The sequence below is a fragment of the Crinia signifera genome, chromosome 7, assembly GCF_055691185.1.
Source record: "Crinia signifera chromosome 7, ASM5569118v1, whole genome shotgun sequence".
Classification (NCBI taxonomy): domain Eukaryota; kingdom Metazoa; phylum Chordata; class Amphibia; order Anura; family Myobatrachidae; genus Crinia; species Crinia signifera.
In genome coordinates, this window is record NC_139223.1 from 29,154,663 (window position 1) to 29,174,303 (window position 19,641).

A 19,641-nucleotide genomic window follows, 5' to 3' on the forward strand; every position below is an offset into this window, starting at 1 on the left:
GCAACCCTGAAATACCGACATATAAAATATACAGGTGAAACAGTCAACATGACTTTCCGTCGACAGGTCGCAAGGTCAACATGGTTTCTTTCACTGTTTTTTGACCCGACATGTGCCGACAGGCGGTATTTCATGCCCTACCATCCACTGGTGGGAGAATAAAATAGTGCCCGAAGCATAGTGAGCGATGCGATGCGGTTCACTTCCAACTGTGTCCATGTCGACTATGTCGACATTCGGGTCAAAAAACAGTGAAAAAAAACCATGTCAGGATTTTGACCGTCGGGATTTCATACCGAATCCTGTTTAGGAACATCTATTATGATCACATTACGGTTTTTGCAAACTCTTACTGGCCTCATGCACAAGTCTGAGGTATTGCATGCCAGCCTCACATGCAATATCCTGGCACCTCACCCGGCAGCTCCCTGCCTGCTGGATCACATGCGATATATCGTGTGACTGGGAAGCCACAGGATGTGGCAGTGGTGACAGCAGAGACTTCTTCAGCAGGAATTATAGTGATCTCTGGACAACAGGAAAGTTTCAGTTTTTTCATTAGACTGATCTCATATAACCCTACCTAATACCATACTTGCCTACCCTCCCGGCCATTGGGAGGCTCCCAAAAATCGTCACCCCCTCCCAGCCCCTCGGAAAGGTGGGCAAGTCTTGCGCATGCTCCCCAAAGCCCCTGCATCCCCCGGACCCGCAGAATGTGCGGGTCCGCGGGAGGGGACGGAAATAAAATAACACAGATTGCGTCATTGTAGCCCCGCACCCTCCTTGCAGATCACAGAGTTTGTGTGGCTTGGGGGTTGGGCTTTGTGACACCAGCCTTGTCCCGCCCCAAAGTGCAGATTTGGGTCTCCTCTCTGGGCTTCTCCCGGAGAGGTATCTTCAAAAAGTTGGCAAGTATGCCTAATGCTACATATAAGGTGTGCCCAAATGAAAAGACAGTGGGTTAATGTGTTTGCCGATAGATGGCGTGGCATTTTCGATGGTCAGCGGCACAAGGCGGGACTTCCCTATAGCGAGGCAGCATTTACCTGATCGCTGCTAATTCGGCAGCTATCGGGCCTGAATTGGGCCCAGTGTACACTAGTCGATCCCAGATTTCTGTCTGCGTATAAGATTGCACGCTCAGCGTGAGATAAAGGCTCGGCTGCAGCGAACAGACAGTTACTGCTTAGCGTCACCGCATGGACTTAATCGCTGGATTCTATTCCTTTCTGTAAAAGATGTGAAGATTGTTTGTTATTAACCCTTTGAGTGCCAGAAGATATCCTCAAAATATCCACTAAAAATGTGGTGCAATATTTAACTAAACATCAATTCATTGACTTGGCCGTATTTGTATTTATTTATGATAAAAGAACAGTCGCCGCGAGAGAATCCGGCATTTTTTTTTCCCGGATATCTCCCAGCAGCGTTTGGCACTAAAAGGGTTAATGCTACATTAATGAATTGTTATGATCCCGCTTGGGTTTTTATCGCCTCCTCATGTAACGAAATAGAACCAATCATAAGCCTTGTATTATGTACACTCGCTCTGTAAGCTTTGTATAAGTGGAACCATTCAGCGTCCATGTTGAACTGAACTGAGGTGTTTATTGTGTTCTGAGGACAATGGGATCCTATGGCTGCTATTAGCTTCATGTGTCCTTACCGTTTGTATTTTAGCCGAGCCTGGAGGTGTCAGTGTCTGTCCCAGCGCCTTTACTCACTGAGTCCCAGAGAAGTGACGGGAACCTGCTCAGAGCCACCATAGAAGCCGCTTACTGCGTGCCGGAGTCCTGGAACCCTACAGGGCCTCAATACAACTACGTGGCCAGCCTACAGATACCCATAAAGGGGGAGGTGAGAAGCAAGACATCTACTGTATGAGACCCTGCAATACAAGTGCAATCTTACCTCTTCATGAAGCTCTACGTAGACTATAATGAATTTGCTGTCAGACTCTGGTGCCGGTAAACGCCGCCTCAGCGGACGGGCGTTTGTGTGGGCTACGTTTAGATGACCCACAAACCGGCGAAATTTGCAGCTTTGCGGGTCAACCAGAATGACCACCTTAGTCCCTATGTTTAAAGGGCTCATAATATTATCCATGTGTTCTGGCACCGTATGCATCAGTTGCCTTTTACTCCCTGAACATGTATTGTATAGCAGCCTATGGTGATATTTGGCCGTAATTTGGCTCTGTACACACGGTCCGATTCAGAGTACTAAGGAAGCCGTTCATGCTGAGCTACACAAAATACGATTCCGAATAGCAAACTAAGGGGTTACTCTGCATTGGGGGATCATTATAGGTGTATGATGCACCGATAGATCACAAAAGCTGTTTTTTGTTAATAATAGGATTTGGTTTTCTTACTAGTAAGTCTCATTTATTACATAGGTGCAGAGAGATCTCCCCCTTGTATTCTCCAATGGAGTCCTAAAGGCGGGCGGGGAAAGTGAGCCAAACTCTCGGCAGAAGAGGTGGCCCGTCAGCGGAATCGCAGCCCCAGGGGCGCAGAACATCCCAGAAGCCTTCATCCTTGGACAAGTGTATGAAGAAGAGGATGGAGAAATGAATGGGAAAGAGGTAGATAATTTGCCAGCTATAGTCTCAGTCTGACCGTACAAGGGGATTGGCAACACAACCAAGTTTCTCTTCTGTGGGGTTATCAGCGTAAGCAAGTATGGTTACAGCATTGCCGCATACAGGGAATCACAGCATGGTACAAACTCTTCAGAAAGCCCCAGTGGTCCCTAATGTAGCCCACACCCCACCCTATCACTTGGGTAGTCATTCCACCATCAAGAGCAATGACCGTGGAAACACTTTTATTAGGAGGCCACAGGTGCTGCTAATAAGCCCATCCCTGATCACATCAGTTTTCTTGCTGCTGCTGCTGGACCGGATCCTCCACATTACTTTCATGTGTAAAGATGCTGTCACTGCCGCAATACCTAGTAATACACGTGAGCGGCGCAGTGTTCTGTATCGTGGAGCTATCCATGCACCAACCCACAAAGCAAGAGAAATACAACCCCTCCTCTTCCTCCGCTCTGCACAATGGTGGGGACAGTGCTGACTTGTAGTCAGACGCAGTTACACTCTCACCATATCCATGTGCACGCAACTAAGCGCAGATGATTGCCCGTATGCTGGGCTCTACGAACTACTGTTTGCAACCGCCCACAATCCGCGCACAGCTCAGCATAGCCAGTAATTCCATGTGTATGCCCTCATCGACTCTTTGTCTGGGCGTGGTCTACCATTTGCTGGTCAGTGGCGCCAATTCAGCCGCTAGTGGAGGTGTGACTGAGGTGCGCAGGACTGCTGCGGAGAATGTGCAGAGAGGAGATGCAGCTGGCCACTGACTGGGCGGGGTAGTGTGATAACGTGGCATAATAATGATAGTTGCCGGTCTGAGTAGAGGAGGCGGGGCCAAAATGATACGATTCACATCACATTGACCCAGCCCCTCCCTGTGGACCCTTGATTCCTGGTATTATCTCTGTATCAGCTGGAAATGGGTGGGGTGCTCTTCCTGGGGTCTGGGAGACCCAAATAATTGAGAGTCTCCCAGACATACCGGGAGTAGGTATGCGGGATGTCAAGATTTGGCCACAAAGGATTTTATTTACTAAGATGGGAGTGCTACTGATGATGGGATGTTACAATGGGCAACCAATCAGAATCTACTTCTTATTTATTTAGCACAGTCGGTACTTATGTAGTAACTGGGCTGCCGATTTCTAAATCGGGTCGGATCGGGAGATCGCATCGCATCGCATGCGACCATGCGATTCGATGCGATGCGATGCGATGCGATGACCCGATTTTTCCATAGGAATCAATGTTAAAATGGACTGAGTCCATTTTAACATGGAATTCAATGGGAAAAATGGGTCCTTTTCATACCCCTACTATCCAAGTGGGCATGGAGTTGGATATAAACCTGTGGCGAGCGTAGCGAGCCACCGAGCCCGAAGCGTGGCGAGCGAAGCGAGCCCCGCGAGGGGACGAATACCGTCCCCTCGCGGGGCTCGCTTCGCTCGCCACGCTTCGGGCTCGGTGGCTCGCTACGCTCGCCACAGGTTTATATCCAACTCCATGCCCACTTGGATAGTAGGGGTATGAAAAGGACCCATTTTTCCATAGGAATCATTTTAACATTGATTCCTATGGAAAAATCGGGTCATCGCATCCGATATCGGATGCGATGCGATGCGATGCGATATCGCATCGCATCGCATCTGATTGTATGCCTTAACTTAAGGCATACAATCAAAAAATCGGCAGCCCAGTTACTACATAAGTACCGCACAGTCTATAAGATAATAGATGGAATCTGAATGGTTGCCCATAGCAACATCCCGTCTTCAATAGAACTCTTAGTAAATAAACAACCCCAAAATGAACACTGTATTGGCTACTCTATCAGTGCAACTACTACCCCCCCCCTCCCCCCTCTCCCGCCACAGTTATAGCATAACCTAATATTTAAACTGTGGCAAGGCATGCTGGGGCTTGTAGTTTCCACAGCAGCTGGAGAGTCATAGGTTGGCCAGTTCTGTTTTAGGTCATAGGCTTACTTTCCATAACTTGGTTCATATATGGCCATCGGTGCAGTCGCCATCGATGGTTGCCATTGATGGCGATTCTGCAACAAGCCATCGATATAAACTATATGATTGACAACCATCGATTAGTTTTAGCTATCAATGATCATCCATTCTATTTGACTGACTGGCCCATAGGCCAATCAGAACATTGGGGGGCAGGGCTTCAGGGTTGTCGGTGGGGGCGGAACTATGCTCCATGTCCCGGGACCTTGAAAAAAACAAAACACTGTTTCTGCTGTGCAATCTATGTAGATAAACTATCTGGATCTCCCACATCGATGGCAAAAGTATTCCACATCGTCCATAAACCATTGATGATTTGGAATCATTGATGGTCGATATGTTAGTGACATAAGTGCCTATTGAATTGATGCGTCTGTACCCTCCTGCAGGACAAGGAGTTCCGGGTAGAAGCGGAGACGCACAGGAAGAGGGTGACATGGGACATCGAGAGACGCTGCTACCTGGATCAGCTCACCATGATCAGGTGACCACTCTCCTGCCAGCTCTGCTTGTATCACACAGTACTAGTGAATAATTCATGTACAGACAATGCCGGGGATATAATGTATCTGACTGTAGACAGCTGACTCCTACATGCAGTGTTGGGTGATATGAATAGGCCTGCACACAGGCTGTGAGTATTGTAGTAATAACAGTGGTGTGTGTGTGTCGCAGCTTGCAGAAGCGGATCGCAGAATGTCGGTACTGGCCCGTGGAGATTATGAGGGCGCCTCTGTCCACCACCAGCAAGTCTAAACCCAGCAAGGCTGAAAAAGTAAGTACCGGGTGCAGCAGTGGATTAAGCATAAGAAAAGTTTGTCCCACTACTGGTTCGCCTCCGGGGCAGATCTGGGCCCCCTACTAGCCAGCCTCCAGGGTAGAGCGGGGGCCCCTACTGGCCTCTTTCTGGGGTAGATCTGGGCCACCTACTGATCTGGCTCCTAGGAAGATCTAAGTGATCTGGACCCAATACTGGCCTGCCTCCATGTTAGGTCTGGGCCTCCTACTGGCCTGCCTCCATGTTAGGTCTGGGCCCCCTACTGATCTGGTGGCTGTCAATCATTCACGGCAGCCACGTGGAACGGAGCTGGGAGCACAGCATTGATCTTACCGATTTGATCTGCGGCGGATCGTAAGAGCAATCCGATCAGTGGTGGGTGGTAGGTCATATTGGTAAGGGGGGCCGAGGGTCCTATTGCTAAGGGGGGCTGAGGGGTGCTGACCCCTGCCCCCCCCCCCCCCCCTTTTAATCAGGCTCTGACTATTTGCGAAATCTGCTACAGTGGGGCAGATGTATGAAGCCTGGTAAAGTGATAAAGTGGTAGGTGATAACGCACCAGCCAATCAGCTGTGTTTGAAAAATGACAGGTAGGAGCTGATTGGCTGATACATGATCAGTTTACCAGGCTTAATACATCTGCCTCATTGTTCCATGGTGGTCACATATGACTCCTATTAGTTCTGGGAATACATCTACTCTGGGCACAATTCAGACCTGCCAGGGGGGGCAGTGGCCAGCATTTACCTGCTCACTACGTGCCTGTATTAGCCCCAATTGTCTTTCTTATTAAGCACCGTGCCGTCTCAGAGAGCCAATCGGCCGTATCATATGTGAGCAGTCTCCTGGATCTTTTCTGTTGGTTCCGGTTGAAAGATCTATAGGGGGGAATGAAATAGGATGAGAGATTCCGAAAGTGAGAGATTTGGTAAGAAATCTCCAGTATTTTTAAAGCGGCAATCATTTATACTGCCAAACCAGGCTGATGTTGCAGTGTAAATGATTGCCGCTTTATTAAAACTGGAGATTTCTCACCAAATCTCTCACTTTCTGAATCTCTCGTCCTATTACATTTCACCCAAAGTGTTTAGACAGTCAATAAGTCTATCCCAAAAGGTCGACATGCAATAGATTGACAGGGTCAAAATGTCGACATGAATACCTTTTTTTTTTTTTTTTAAACCGACTTGAACGCGTCACCCGCCCCGTTGGCATAGAGTGAGGATATAACAGTGTGCCGATCGTAGTGAGGCACCGAGCCCGAAGCATGGCGAGCCAAGAGAGCAATAGGTCAACGGGGTTAAAAGGTCATGCAATAGGTCGACAGTGTCAAAATGTCGACATGCAATAGGTCAACAGGGTCAAAGTGTCGACATGGTAGATACATGACAAGGTAGACAGGAGTTTTTCACCATTTGTTTTTAAAACTGAATTGTTATGTCACCATCCGTGTCGGCATAGAGGCAGAATATAATAGTGTGCCTGAAGCTTGTGCTACACTAAACTGGGGTCCATGTCAACAGTTGTGAACGTGGACACCAAAAAAATTTGAAAAACGAATGGCGGCCTTTTCATGTCGACATTTTGATCAAAATGACGACATGACAGATTGTAAGGACCTTTTGCATGTCAACCTTTTGGGGTCAACCTATTGGCTGTCTGTCTAGATACTGTAGGGGAAATTTACTAAGATGGGAATTCTTTTTTACATTATGGGTTGTTGCTATGGGCAACCAACCAGATACTCTATCTATTATCTTCTAGAAGGTGCTAAATAAGTAGATTCTGATTTGTTGCCCGTAGCAACATCTCATGTGAAATAGAATCCCATATTTTTTTTCAAATTTCCCCCTGTCTATCTAGTAATCCACACCCATTTTCTGTTCTGACCCACAGAGCGATGAGGATGCCCAGGTCTCATTCCACGGAGTGGCCTATGTGAACCTGGTGCCTCTGCTGTACCCGGGGGTCAAGCGCCTGCGCGGGGCCTACCGCGTCTTTCCTTATCAGGAGTCCGAAGTACTGGAGAAGGTAAGCGGCAGCCATATTGGGGGATGTGTGTACTAAATATGGGTATATTGCTGTTTTATTTCCCATAGTGCCTTTAGATTGTAAGCTCTTGTGTCAGTGTAGGATGTCTCGCTGGTAACGCAGCTCTGTGGAGTATGTTGGCGCTATACAAGGCACGTGATCAAACTAAGAGATTACACCCAGATGAAAGGATTCTGATTGGTTCAAATTCTTTACCGCGTATTATTGGTTACCTGCCAGTCAGAATGACGGAACAACGTAACAGTAATGGCATCTCCAGCGGCAGTGCGCTCTGTCATGTTAAACATTTCTCCTCTTCTTCTAGACAAAATGCCATTCCAGCGTCTTGCGGGATCTCGTGCGCCAGGACAGCCTGATGAGTAAGCTGGTGTCTGCACCGCTGGGTATCAATTCTCCTCATGGCAAGCCGGCGCCCAGCCGTCTGGTGAGAGAGGAGAAGGGCGCCAAGGAGAAGGACACCAGGCGGGTGAGTGCCGGAATAGTGACGGATTATAAAGTGCGTCAATGTCAATTTAAAGTTTCTACCCACTTTTAGCGCGCATGCAGGCACATCTGTTTCCGCCACTGTTGGTGGCACCTACGGTGATGCTTTCTCATATGTTTGCAGCTGAGCATTTCAGGCATTGCCCACACGCAGGGCGCGGTTTCCCATGGGCAGGGCCGGCAACAAAAATCTTGGTTCTTGGTACACTGATATCTATGGGCACCCCCCTACCCCTACCTGCCATAACTCCGCTCCCTTGAACAGCGCATTTTTTTAATATTGAATATTAAATGTGTTTTTTTGGAGAATATACTAATTTCCAAACAGATGGGTCATATCTGTGGGCAAAGTCTGTGAGACTCCATCGTGGATCAGGCTCCCTGGACCGTTACTGCGCAGTTTTAAGATTAGAGCAGATTAAAGACCGGTTCTGAAAATCGGCATCGGCATGAGGGAATAGGTCCGGTGGGCTTCGTACTGTGCTACATTGGGCAGTGGACATAACCCCTATATTTCTGCCTACAGATGTCCGCAGTGCAGAAGACAACAGAAGTAGCAGACGCTGACCCGGGGACGGCAGTTACACCAACTGCCAACATCGAGGGCCAGGTAAAGGCATTCATTGGGGGAATGTGCCTACGCCAGGATTACTATAGTGTAATGTCGCTGTTTTCCTACAAGAACTTTCCTCGCTGAGTGTCACTCACACACGGCGCTGCTTTCTCATCTCTCCATAGCAATACGCAGAGGCCAGGACGTATGTGGTGCTGGAACTGAGCCTGGAGAAACCTTTGGTCCCCAAACGGATGGCTGAAGAGATGGCTTTGAAGTAAGTGATATTCATATATATCCCATTAACCCATGCATAAGGGGTACAGATGTGATTACTCAGATCGTGTCCCGTGTAATGCTCCCAGGGTCATAGGGTTTAACACTAGAAAGCACTTAGAGCCAGATGTATCAAGCTTCAAAAAGTGATAAACAGCCAGCCAATTAGCTCCTACCTGTCATGTTACAGACTGGGTTTGAAAGATGACAGGTATAAGCTGATTGGCTGGTTGTTTATCACTCTCCAGTTAATCAATTTTTGAAGCTTGATACATCTGGCCCTTAGGCCTGGTCCAGGCTTTGTGTGATCTGCTCTCAGTGGTGCCTTGTTGCAGATTTGGATGTGGGAGCATGTACCGTATGTGCTCTCACAACCAAAGTATTATTGTCTACTGGATTATTGTTTCTGACCATGGTTGTTTGCTGCCTGCCCTGACCTTAGTGCCTGCGTTCTCAATATTTCACCTCCTTGTATTGTGCCACTTCTGCATGTCTAAGTATGTACCGGCCCACCAGACCTTTTACGTTCTTTCATTGGCCCTAATCAGCCACTTAGGGTGGGAATGGGGTAGTGTTACTAAAGCCCCACATACACTACAGCGGATGTGTCTGACATGCCATCGGGTCCCATGCGCATCAGACCTGCGTTGGAGGTCAGATGTTCATGCAGGTCCGTCCTCCGGCTCGGAATCCCCTCCCGGCGGCGGGGAACAGGGGTTGCTTGCAATACATCACATAGGAAAGGACCATATACGATGTGTCGCATGTGATCCTGCTGCCCGGGAAGGTCCCAGGCGGCTCACGGGGGATGGGATGGACATAAACTGCTACAGTAGTGTATGGCCAGCTTAAAGCTGATGATGCGCATAGCAACCAATAACATTCTAGTTATCATTTCTCTCAACATCCACACAGTATTAATCATTTATGTCCCTCTGTGGTCGGTATATGTGGAGATTTGGGCATGGGGGCCACCATTAGAGTTCTGCATTCTCTTTTTGGAATCTTGGCCACCAATGTCCAGTTTTCTTTGCAATGTATCTGAGCCAAGGATAGGACATATTTCCACAGATTTCACCCATCTGGCTATAAATCTGTATGGCTGCCGTATTAGAATTATCTATCGCCGCATTTAAATATAATTTGTCCAAGCTTCATACATGGCTTACACAATGGCTGATGGTCAGTCTCATATCATCCCCTTCACAGGGTAAAGGACCTTGTACCAGCTCGGCCTCAGCTTGGACGACGTACTGCTGGAGCCCAGAAGGTAAGAGTCCAGTGTAGACCTGCATCTAAGAACGAGACAGTGTTCCATTTGCTTTGATGGTGGAGGTAGCCTGAGGAGTAAGACCATCCTTCCACCATTCCTATGTCTTTCTGTAGAAGTGGCCACCAGGGCATAACAGCTTAATATTTATCCTGGGAATCTGAAATCCCATTTCCAAGGACCAGTAAATGTTGATGAGCCCGTACACAAAATCAAAATGACCATAAACCTATATTTAGGGCCTTGTGATCCCGTATCTGTGTATTTTTCGCCAGGCGGTTGCAGACTACCACAGCCAGGTCACCAATATAACCAGCGCGATCCTAGAAGAGTACTGCGAGCTGTTTGGCCAGCGGGAGACCACAGGGCTGGAAGTGGACCCACAAGTCCTGGAGGAACAGAAGTGCCAGCTCAACTATGAGTTAAACTGCTCGGGGAAATACTTTGCCTTCAAGGAACAACTCAAGGTCATTAAACTGCCCACCGTGGCTAAGCACTTGTGCCACTCGTGTCTGTAGGTCTGTTGTGGGTGGGATTGGTAGGTGGTCATGTTTGCCTTGGCACTCCATCATAGGTCTTTCAGCTGCGAGAGCTGATGAATTGAGGTAGGCTCCATTCGCATGAATACCAACTCATTAACCAAACCTGAGGCCTCCTCGTTGTGGAGCTGTTGGGTGCACGGCTCGGTTCATTTTCTAAATACCTGTTATTTCTCTGTATGCAGCATGCAGTGGTGAAGATCGTGCGGGAGAAATACATGAAGAACACGGCCTTCCAGAACCACGATGAGCTGCAGGCTTTCTTGAGTGAGCTGTACATCTACCTGGTGGATCAGATGCATGTCAGCCTTAACAAGGTACCTCCGGGTGGGGATGTGAGGTCATGCCGGTTACAATGGTACAGTAATGAATACGTGAGATGCATTTGAATTGTCTGTGTTCAAGCCAGTGCTGCCGTGAGGGGGACCAGAGTTAGAGAATACGCTGATGGTGCCATTGGCAAAGTCGTACCATCTTAGCAGTACAGAGTGTTTCAGTAGTGCTGAGATCTAGACCAACATACAGCCAATACAACCATCTGAAGACTAACAGCACAGAGCGTTGTGATGTGAGATCGGTAGGGGATGACTATGGTCTGATGATACAGTAGCCTTGTGAGATCCCTCAGGGTGACCATTGTTTGCCTTCTATTTTCCCAGACTTAGTGGCAACTCATTTATGGAACTGTGCAGTGACATCAGTCAGGTAATACCCGACTGCTGAGTTATATCCTGCTCACTGCCCTGAGGGTAGGCCTGGCAAACCAGAGATAAGAGCACCTGTTGGTGTCTGCAGGTGCACTAGAGCCATAGATGTAGGAGGCACACCCCCTGGAGACGGGGCAGCTCCAGCATAGACCATGTGATGTACAGTGTTGGCAATTACGCTATAGGTCAGGTCAGTGGCGTAACTACTGTAAGGCAGCCCCAGCTGCCGCTTGGGGGAGCAAGCCACAGTGGGGTCTATGTGGGTGCCAGCACCTGCTGGACGCACTGACATGCTGCTGCCTGCCACTTCCCACTGACTGTGATAATGCCTGCATTTTTAAGGACCAGGAACCACCGCTGTCAGGGCAGTTCTTAGGCATACTACAATGGGGAGAGGTACAATAGATTTACGATGCTCAGCTCATCAGGTGCCAGTAGTTGTCTGGGTCAGTCGACATGACAATGATTGACACCATTTTTGGCGTTATTTGGGTCACCATCAGTACAAACAAGCATGCTTGTCCTACTTCATTTTCCCCTTTTGTACCTGTTGACCTTAAGCACTGTTCCCCTTTTATCTGTTGACCCTTTTGTTCCTGTCCACATAATGTATGTCCACCTCTTGACTGTCGACCAATACATTGATGATCTATCATTGGTATACCACTATAAAGATACCAGATATCACCTGCTGTCTCTTACGCCCCACAGACCCTGTTTGGTGACAAAGAGGAACCGCCTTCCGCCCCAGCAACAGATTCTGAGCAGCTCTTACGATTCGCCAAGGAAGCTGAGATGAATGAGGACTATGATAACGCAGAGATGTATTACCAGGAGGTAAGGAGACCGAGGCCGTTGTACATACTGCTGCAGCTCGGCATTCTCCCTCTTTCCTCAACGACCCTGCTGACCCCTGATAATTAATGTATAGACGGTCACTAATCAGACAGCGGCACTCAGCGGAGTTTCCAATGTGAAATATATTCTGTAAAAATACAGCTGACGTTTCGGGGTCGGTAACCCCTTTGTCAGCCCAGCGAATGGGTCTGAATTGGGCCCAATGTGCAGTGCATTGGCTCTGATACCAAGGTCGGGTGTCAGAGTCCCAAAGGAGAGAGAAGATGCCTCCATGCCCACAGACCACAGTAGGACACATTGTCACCGTCATCCTGCTCCCGGTATTGGGCTCAGAAGCATTGGGAGGAGAGCGCGCAGCATTGGGAGGAGAGCGCGCAGCATTGGGAGGAGAGCGCGCAGCATTGGGAGGAGAGCGCGCAGCATTGGGAGGAGAGCGCGCAGCATTGGGAGGAGAGCGCGCAGCATTGGGAGGAGAGCGCGCAGCATTGGGAGGAGAGCGCGCAGCATTGGGAGGAGAGCGCGCAACATTGGGAGGAGAGAGCGCAGCATTGGGAGGAGAGCGCGCAGCATTGGGAGGAGAGCGCGCAGCATTGGGAGGAGAGCACGCAGCATTGGGAGGAGAGCGCGCAGCATTGGGTGGAGAGCGCGCAACATTGGGAGGAGAGAGCGCAGCATTGGGAGGAGAGCGCGCAGCATTGGGAGGAGAGCGCGCAGCATTGGGAGGAGAGCACGCAGCATTGGGAGGAGAGCGCGCAGCATTGGGTGGAGAGCGCGCAACATTGGGAGGAGAGAGCGCAGCATTGGGAGGAGAGCGCGCATCATTGGGAGGAGAGCGCGCATCATTGGGAGGAGAGCGCGCAGCATTGGGAGGAGAGCGCGCAGCATTGGGAGGAGAGCGCGCAGCATTGGGAGGAGAGCGCGCAGCATTGGGAGGAGAGCGCGCAGCATTGGGAGGTGAGCGCGCAGCATTGGGAGGAGAGCGCGCAGCATTGGGAGAAGAGCGCGCAGCATTGGGAGAAGAGCGCGCAGCATTGGGAGGAGAGCTCGCAGCATTGGGAGGAGAGCGCGCAATATTGGGAGGAGGGCGCGCAGCATTGGGAGGAAAGCGTGCAGCATTGGGAGGAGAGCGTGCAACATTGGGAGGAGAGCGCGCAGCATTGGGAGGAGAGCGCGCAGCATTGGGAGGAGAGCGCGCAACATTGGGAGGAGAGCGTGCAGCATTGGGAGGAGAGCGCGCAGCATTGGGAGGAGAGCGTGCAGCATTGGGAGGAGAGCGCGCAGCATTGGGAGGAGAGCGCGCAACATTGGGAGGAGAGCGTGCAGCATTGGGAGGAGAGCGCGCAGCATTGGGAGGAGAGCGTGCAGCATTGGGAGGAGAGCGCGCAGCATTGGGAGGAGAGCGCGCAATATTGGGAGGAGGGCGCGCAGCATTGGGAGGAAAGCGTGCAGCATTGGGAGGAGAGCACGCAGCATTAAGAAGAGAGAGCGCAGCATTGGGAAGAGAGAGCGCAGCATTGGGAGGAGAGCGCGTATTATTGGGAGGAGAGCGCGCATTATTGGGAGGAGAGCGTGCAGCATTGGGAGGAGAGCGCGCAGCATTGGGAGGAGAGCGCGCAGCATTGGGAGGAGAGCGCGCAGCATTGGGAGGAGAGCATGCAGCATTGGGAGGAGAGCGCGCAGCATTGGGAGGAGAGCATGCAGCATTGGGAGGAGAGCGCGCAGCATTGGGAGGAGAGCGCGTAGCATTGGGAGGAGAGCATGCAGCATTGGGAGGAGAGCGCGCAGCATTGGGAGGAGAGCATGCAGCATTGGGAGGAGAGCGTGCAGCATTGGGAGGAGAGCGCGCAGCATTGGGAGGAGAGCGCGCAGCATTGGGAGGAGAGTGTGCAGCATTGGGAGGAGAGCACGCAGCATTAAGAAGAGAGAGCGCAGCATTGGGAAGAGAGAGCGCAGCATTGGGAGGAGAGCGCGTATTATTGGGAGGAGAGCGCGCATTATTGGGAGGAGAGCGTGCAGCATTGGGAGGAGAGCGCGCAGCATTGGGAGGAGAGCGCGCAGCATTGGGAGGAGAGCGCGCAGCATTGGGAGGAGAGCATGCAGCATTGGGAGGAGAGCGCGCAGCATTGGGAGGAGAGCATGCAGCATTGGGAGGAGAGCGCGCAGCATTGGGAGGAGAGCGCGTAGCATTGGGAGGAGAGCGCGCAGCATTGGGAGGAGAGCGCGCAGCATTGGGAGGAGAGCATGCAGCATTGGGAGGAGAGCGTGCAGCATTGGGAGGAGAGCGCGCAGCATTGGGAGGAGAGCGCGCAGCATTGGGAGGAGAGCGCGCAGCATTGGGAGGAGAGCATGCAGCATTGGGAGGAGAGCGCGCAGCATTGGGAGGAGAGCATGCAGCATTGGGAGGAGAGCGCGCAGCATTAGGAGGAGAGCGCGCAGCATTGGGAGGAGAGCATGCAGCATTGGGAGGAGAGCGCGCAGCATTGGGAGGAGAGCGCGTAGCATTGGGAGGAGAGCGCGCAGCATTAGGAGGAGAGCGCGCAGCATTGGGAGGAGAGCGCGCAGCCAATGACTTATTATAGATGCGTTTAAAGTAATGAGAGCTGTGATCAAAGCAGCGAAGATCCAGCATAATAAATAAGGCTCATTATGTTCTCACTGTGATTCTATGTAACGTTTCCCTGACAACCGCAGGGTTCTAGATTTCTATTGTCACATGTTCTCCCAATATTCAGCTCTCCCTGGTGATATCACCCACATGCGCGGGTACAAGACTGAATTTTTTTATTTTACGGATGTGGTATAGCAGGTCGACAATGTCTAGGTTGATCCCAAAAGGTCGACTTGCACAATGTCGACACAAGCAAAGGTTGAACCGGAAAAGGTCGACACATGAAAAGGTTGGCATGAGTTTGGCCATGACGAAAATATATGTCGACCATATGTTGTTGACCCATTGACTGTCGACCTACTGTAGGTAGATATAGTCTGTCAGCCATCCAGATACCATATTTTACATTTAGATTGTGAGCTCCCTAGGCCTGATGCTGCTGTCACATATTATGTTGGTGCTACACGGTGACAGTAAATGATTGAGTAGCGGTTGGCATTGACCCATTGATTGATTGCCTTTCTCCCATACAGAGACTGGCTCGTGACCGGCAGAGCATCCATCACTGGTTGGATTATGGCAGTTTCAAGCTATTGGTCGGTGACCACATTAAAGCGCAGGAATGCTTCCAAGAGGCTTTGCTCTTAAACTACGAGCATATTCCCAGGTGACAGAGCTGAGTATAAGGCAGCGATTAGCAGGCCCTTGGTGGTACTGGGAGGGTTGGAGAGGGGTGATGAGTTACAGGGGAGAGGAAGAAGTAATTACATAGGATAGGATCAAATGTATTGAGGGATGAATTATAAGAGAGGGTTGTGGGGGAGAAATGCAGTCCAAGTAAGGAGATGGCTGGAGAGAAGCACAGTAAATAGGAGGGTGGCTGGAGATGAGTAAAGGGGGGACTGGAGATGAGTAACGGGGGGGAGGAATGCAGTACAAGTAAGGAGATGGCTGGAGAGAATTACAGTACACAGGTGGGAGGTTGGAGATGAGTGACAGGAGAAATGCAGTACAAGTAAGGAGATGGCTGGAGATAATTACAGTGCATAGGTGGGTGGCTGGAGATGAGTAACAGGAGGAATGCAGTACAAGTAAGGAGATGGCTGGAGAGAATTGCAGTGCATAGGTGGGTGGCTGGAGATGAGTAACAGGAGAAATGCAGTACAAGTAAGATGGCTGGAGAGAATGACAGTACATAGGAAGGTGGCTGGAGATGAGTAACATGGGAGAAATGTAGTAAAAGGAGATGGCTGGAGAGAATGACAGTACATAGAAAGGTGGCTGGAGATGGATAACAGGGGAGAAATACAGTATAAGTAAGGAGATGGCTGGAGAGAATTACAGTACATAGTAGGATGGTGGCTGGAGATGAGTAATGGGGGACTGGAGATGAATAACAGGGGAGGAATTCAGTACAAGTAAGGAGATGACTGGAGAGAATTACAGTACATAGGAGGGTGGCTGGGGATGAGTAAGGAGGTGGCTGGAGAGAATTACAGTACAGTACATAGGAGGGTGGCTGGAGATTATGAGTATCGGGGGAGTGGGGATGCAGTACAAGTAAGGAGATGACTGGAGAGAATTACAGTACATAGGAGGGTGGCTGGAGATGAGTAACGGGGTAGGGGGGATGCGGTACAATTGAGGAGGTGGCTGGAGAGAATTACAGTACATAGGAAGGTGGCTGGAGATGAGTAACGGGAGAAATACAGTACATGTAAGGAGATGGCTGGAGAGAATTACAGTACATAGGAGGGTGGCTGGAGATGATTTACGGGAGAAATGCAGTACAAGTAAGGAGATGGCTGGAGAGAATTACAGTACATAGGAGGGTGGCTGGAGATGAGTAACGGGGAGGGGGATGCAGTACAAGTAAGGAGATGGCTGGAGAATTACAGTACATAGGAGGGTGGCTGGAGATGAGTAACGGGGAGGGGGATGCAGTACAAGTAAGGAGATGGCTGGAGAATTACAGTACATTTGCGGATTGCTGGAGATGAGTTACGGGGGAAAGGAAGACCAGAGCAGGAGGCATGAAGACAGGAGTATGGATGCTAGTGGTGGGAAATGTATAAAAGATAAAGCTGGTGGGTAAAATGATCTACTTTGTACACTGTATCTGTACATGTATGTATTCATATGTTGTTTAATATCAGCAATAGTTACTGGAGAAGTTGCCCAGAGCAACCAATTACCTTATAACTGTAATTTTTCTAGCACAGTCTATGAAATGACAGAAGCTGATTAGTTGCTATGGGCAACCTTTTCTGTTTCTCTCAAAGGTGTGATGTGTATTTCCCAGCTTCAGTATAAGGCTGATGGCCGCTGATGCTGATGTGTGGGTGTAGCAATAACATTGCGCTGTCTGTGCAGCTTGCTCCTGTGCGGCATAGTGGCTGCTCTGATGGACAATGTGGATGGGGCAGAGGTGTTCTTTGAAGATGCTACATGTGTGGACCCCAAAAGTCCACTGGCCTGGACCATGCTGGGTATGTATGATAAATCCACCGCTTATCGCTGACACTATTATAGACGGGGGCGTAACTAGAGTCCCCATTATGCCAGGTAGAGCCCCAGTTACACTTCACACCAGGTAGAGCCCAAGGTACGCCAGGTAGAGCCCCCATTACATGCTACACCAGGTAGAACCCCGTTTCGCAAGGTATGGCCCACATTATGCCAGGTAGAGCCCCTGTTATACCAGGCAGAGCCCCCATTATGCCAGGTAAAGTCCCTGTTACACGTTATGCCAGGTAGAGGAGAGGAAATTAGTGGGAAAGAGAGAGAGGGAGTGAGAGATAGAGAGAGAGAAAGAGGGAGGGAGGAGGAACAAGTATGATCTGTAGCACTTCCTGTCAGTAAGCTCCGCCTCCTAAATTCCCAGAAATCTAGGTACTCTGAGTCTAACCCCCTCAGCTATATTTTCTGTGCAGCACTGCAGCTGCAGGCTTGGCGTATGAAGGGAGAGGTCATTTGGTTTTATGCTACAAGAAGTGAGAGCTGCGGCCATTGGTAGCTGCCAGTGACGGTGCAGGGGTAGCTGTGGGCCCTCCATGCACCAGGGCCCCTTAGCTGCATCCCCTGCACCCTCAGTAGTTATGCCACTGATTATAGAAGTATTTCCAACTGTCCCAGTTACACGCAGTAGAAGCAGACATAATAGAAGCTGGGCAACCATTAATAAATGCTTTACAGTCAAATAGCAGCCGTTTGGTACATATTGCAAAAGTCGTTGCAGAGAAAGAGCGCAACTGAGGCACTGGTGCATTCCTCACACACGCAGTGGACAATAGATTGAAGCTTACACTGTCTAAGTGACCCCTAGTATAGTAACATGCCTGATTTAGCGCAGACATTACTTATTGGCCTTACTTAGTGGTGCACTGTGCAATAATAGGTTTTAAGATTCCAAGCCTGGAGAATGCATTTTATTCCCTATCATATGTAATGTGCACTTGTTATGTTTACACAACTGAGGCAGCTATCACCAGTGACATTACTGAGGTTCGCCAGGTCCTATATTCATGAGCCGTGTCCTATAGTCATGAGCCGTGTCCAATATTCATGAGCCGTGTCCTATATTCATGAGCCGTGTCCTATATTCATGAGCCGTGTCCTATATTCATGAGCCGTGTCCTATATTCATGAGCCGTGTCCTATATTCATGAACCATGTCCAATATTCATGAGCTATGTACAATATTCATGAGTCATGTCCAATATTTATGAGCCATGTCCAATATTCATGAGCCATGTCCAATATTTATGAGCCGTGTCCAATATTCATGAGCCATGTCCAATATTTATGAGCCATGTCCTATATTCATGAGCCATGTCCAATATTCATGAGCCGTGTCCAATATTCATGAGCCATGTCCAATATTTATGAGCCATGTCCTATATTCATGAGCCGTGATCAATATTCATGAGCCGTGTCCAATATTTATGAGCTATGTCCAATATTCATGAGCCATGTCCAATATTTATGAGCTATGTCCAATATTCATGAGCCATGTCCAATATTCATGAGCCATGTCCAATATTCATGAGCCATGTCCAATATTTATGAGCCATGTCCAATATTTATGAGCCATGTCCAATATTCATGAGCCGTGTCCAATATTTATGAGCCGTGTCCAATATTCATGAGCCATGTCCAATATTTATGAGCCATGTCCTATATTCATGAGCCGTGTCCAATATTCATGAGCCGTGTCCAATATTTATGAGCCATGTCCAATATTCATGAGCCGTGATCAATATTCATGAGCCGTGTCCAATATTCATGAGCCATGTCCAATATTCATGAGCCGTGATCAATATTCATGAGCCGTGTCCAATATTCATGAGCCATGTCCAATATTCATGAGCCATGTCCAATATTCATGAGCCATGTCCAATATTAATGAGCCATGTCCAATATTCATGAGCCATGTCCAATATTCATGAGCCATGTCCAATATTCATGAGCCGTGTCCAATATTTATGAGCTGTGTCCAATATTCATGAGCTGTGTCAATATTCATAAGCTGTGTCCAATATTTATGAGCTATGTCCAATATTCATGAGCCGTGTCCAATATTCATGAGCCATGTCCAATATTCATGAGCCATGTCCAATATTCATGAGCCATGTCCAATATTCATGAGCCGTGTCCAATATTTATGAGCTCTGTCCAATATCTATGAGCTATGTCCAATATTCATGAGCCGTGATCCATAATCATGAGCCTTGACTAATATTCATGAGCCACGACCAATATTCATGAGCCATGACCAATATTCTTGAGCCATGTCCAATATTCATGAGCCTTGACTAATATTCATGAGCCACGACCAATATTCATGAGCCACGACCAATATTCATGAGCCATGTCCAATATTCATGCTCCATGA

At 49.1% G+C, this 19,641-nt stretch overlaps 1 protein-coding gene across 1 annotated transcript in view; it reads left to right on the plus strand.

Annotated features, from left to right (window-relative positions):
• Positions 1-19,641, plus strand: part of CFAP70 (cilia and flagella associated protein 70) — a 47,004-nt gene that overhangs the window by 15,174 nt on the left and 12,189 nt on the right. The window contains exons 6-19 of the mRNA XM_083152736.1: positions 1,684-1,860; positions 2,402-2,590; positions 5,013-5,107; positions 5,299-5,398; positions 7,298-7,432; positions 7,758-7,919; positions 8,463-8,546; positions 8,675-8,766; positions 9,975-10,035; positions 10,311-10,502; positions 10,760-10,891; positions 11,993-12,118; positions 15,281-15,414; positions 17,121-17,236. Of these exons, the coding sequence (XP_083008862.1) occupies positions 1,684-1,860; positions 2,402-2,590; positions 5,013-5,107; positions 5,299-5,398; positions 7,298-7,432; positions 7,758-7,919; positions 8,463-8,546; positions 8,675-8,766; positions 9,975-10,035; positions 10,311-10,502; positions 10,760-10,891; positions 11,993-12,118; positions 15,281-15,414; positions 17,121-17,236 (1,795 nt within the window). The remainder of the gene's footprint in view (positions 1-1,683; positions 1,861-2,401; positions 2,591-5,012; positions 5,108-5,298; positions 5,399-7,297; positions 7,433-7,757; positions 7,920-8,462; positions 8,547-8,674; positions 8,767-9,974; positions 10,036-10,310; positions 10,503-10,759; positions 10,892-11,992; positions 12,119-15,280; positions 15,415-17,120; positions 17,237-19,641) is intronic.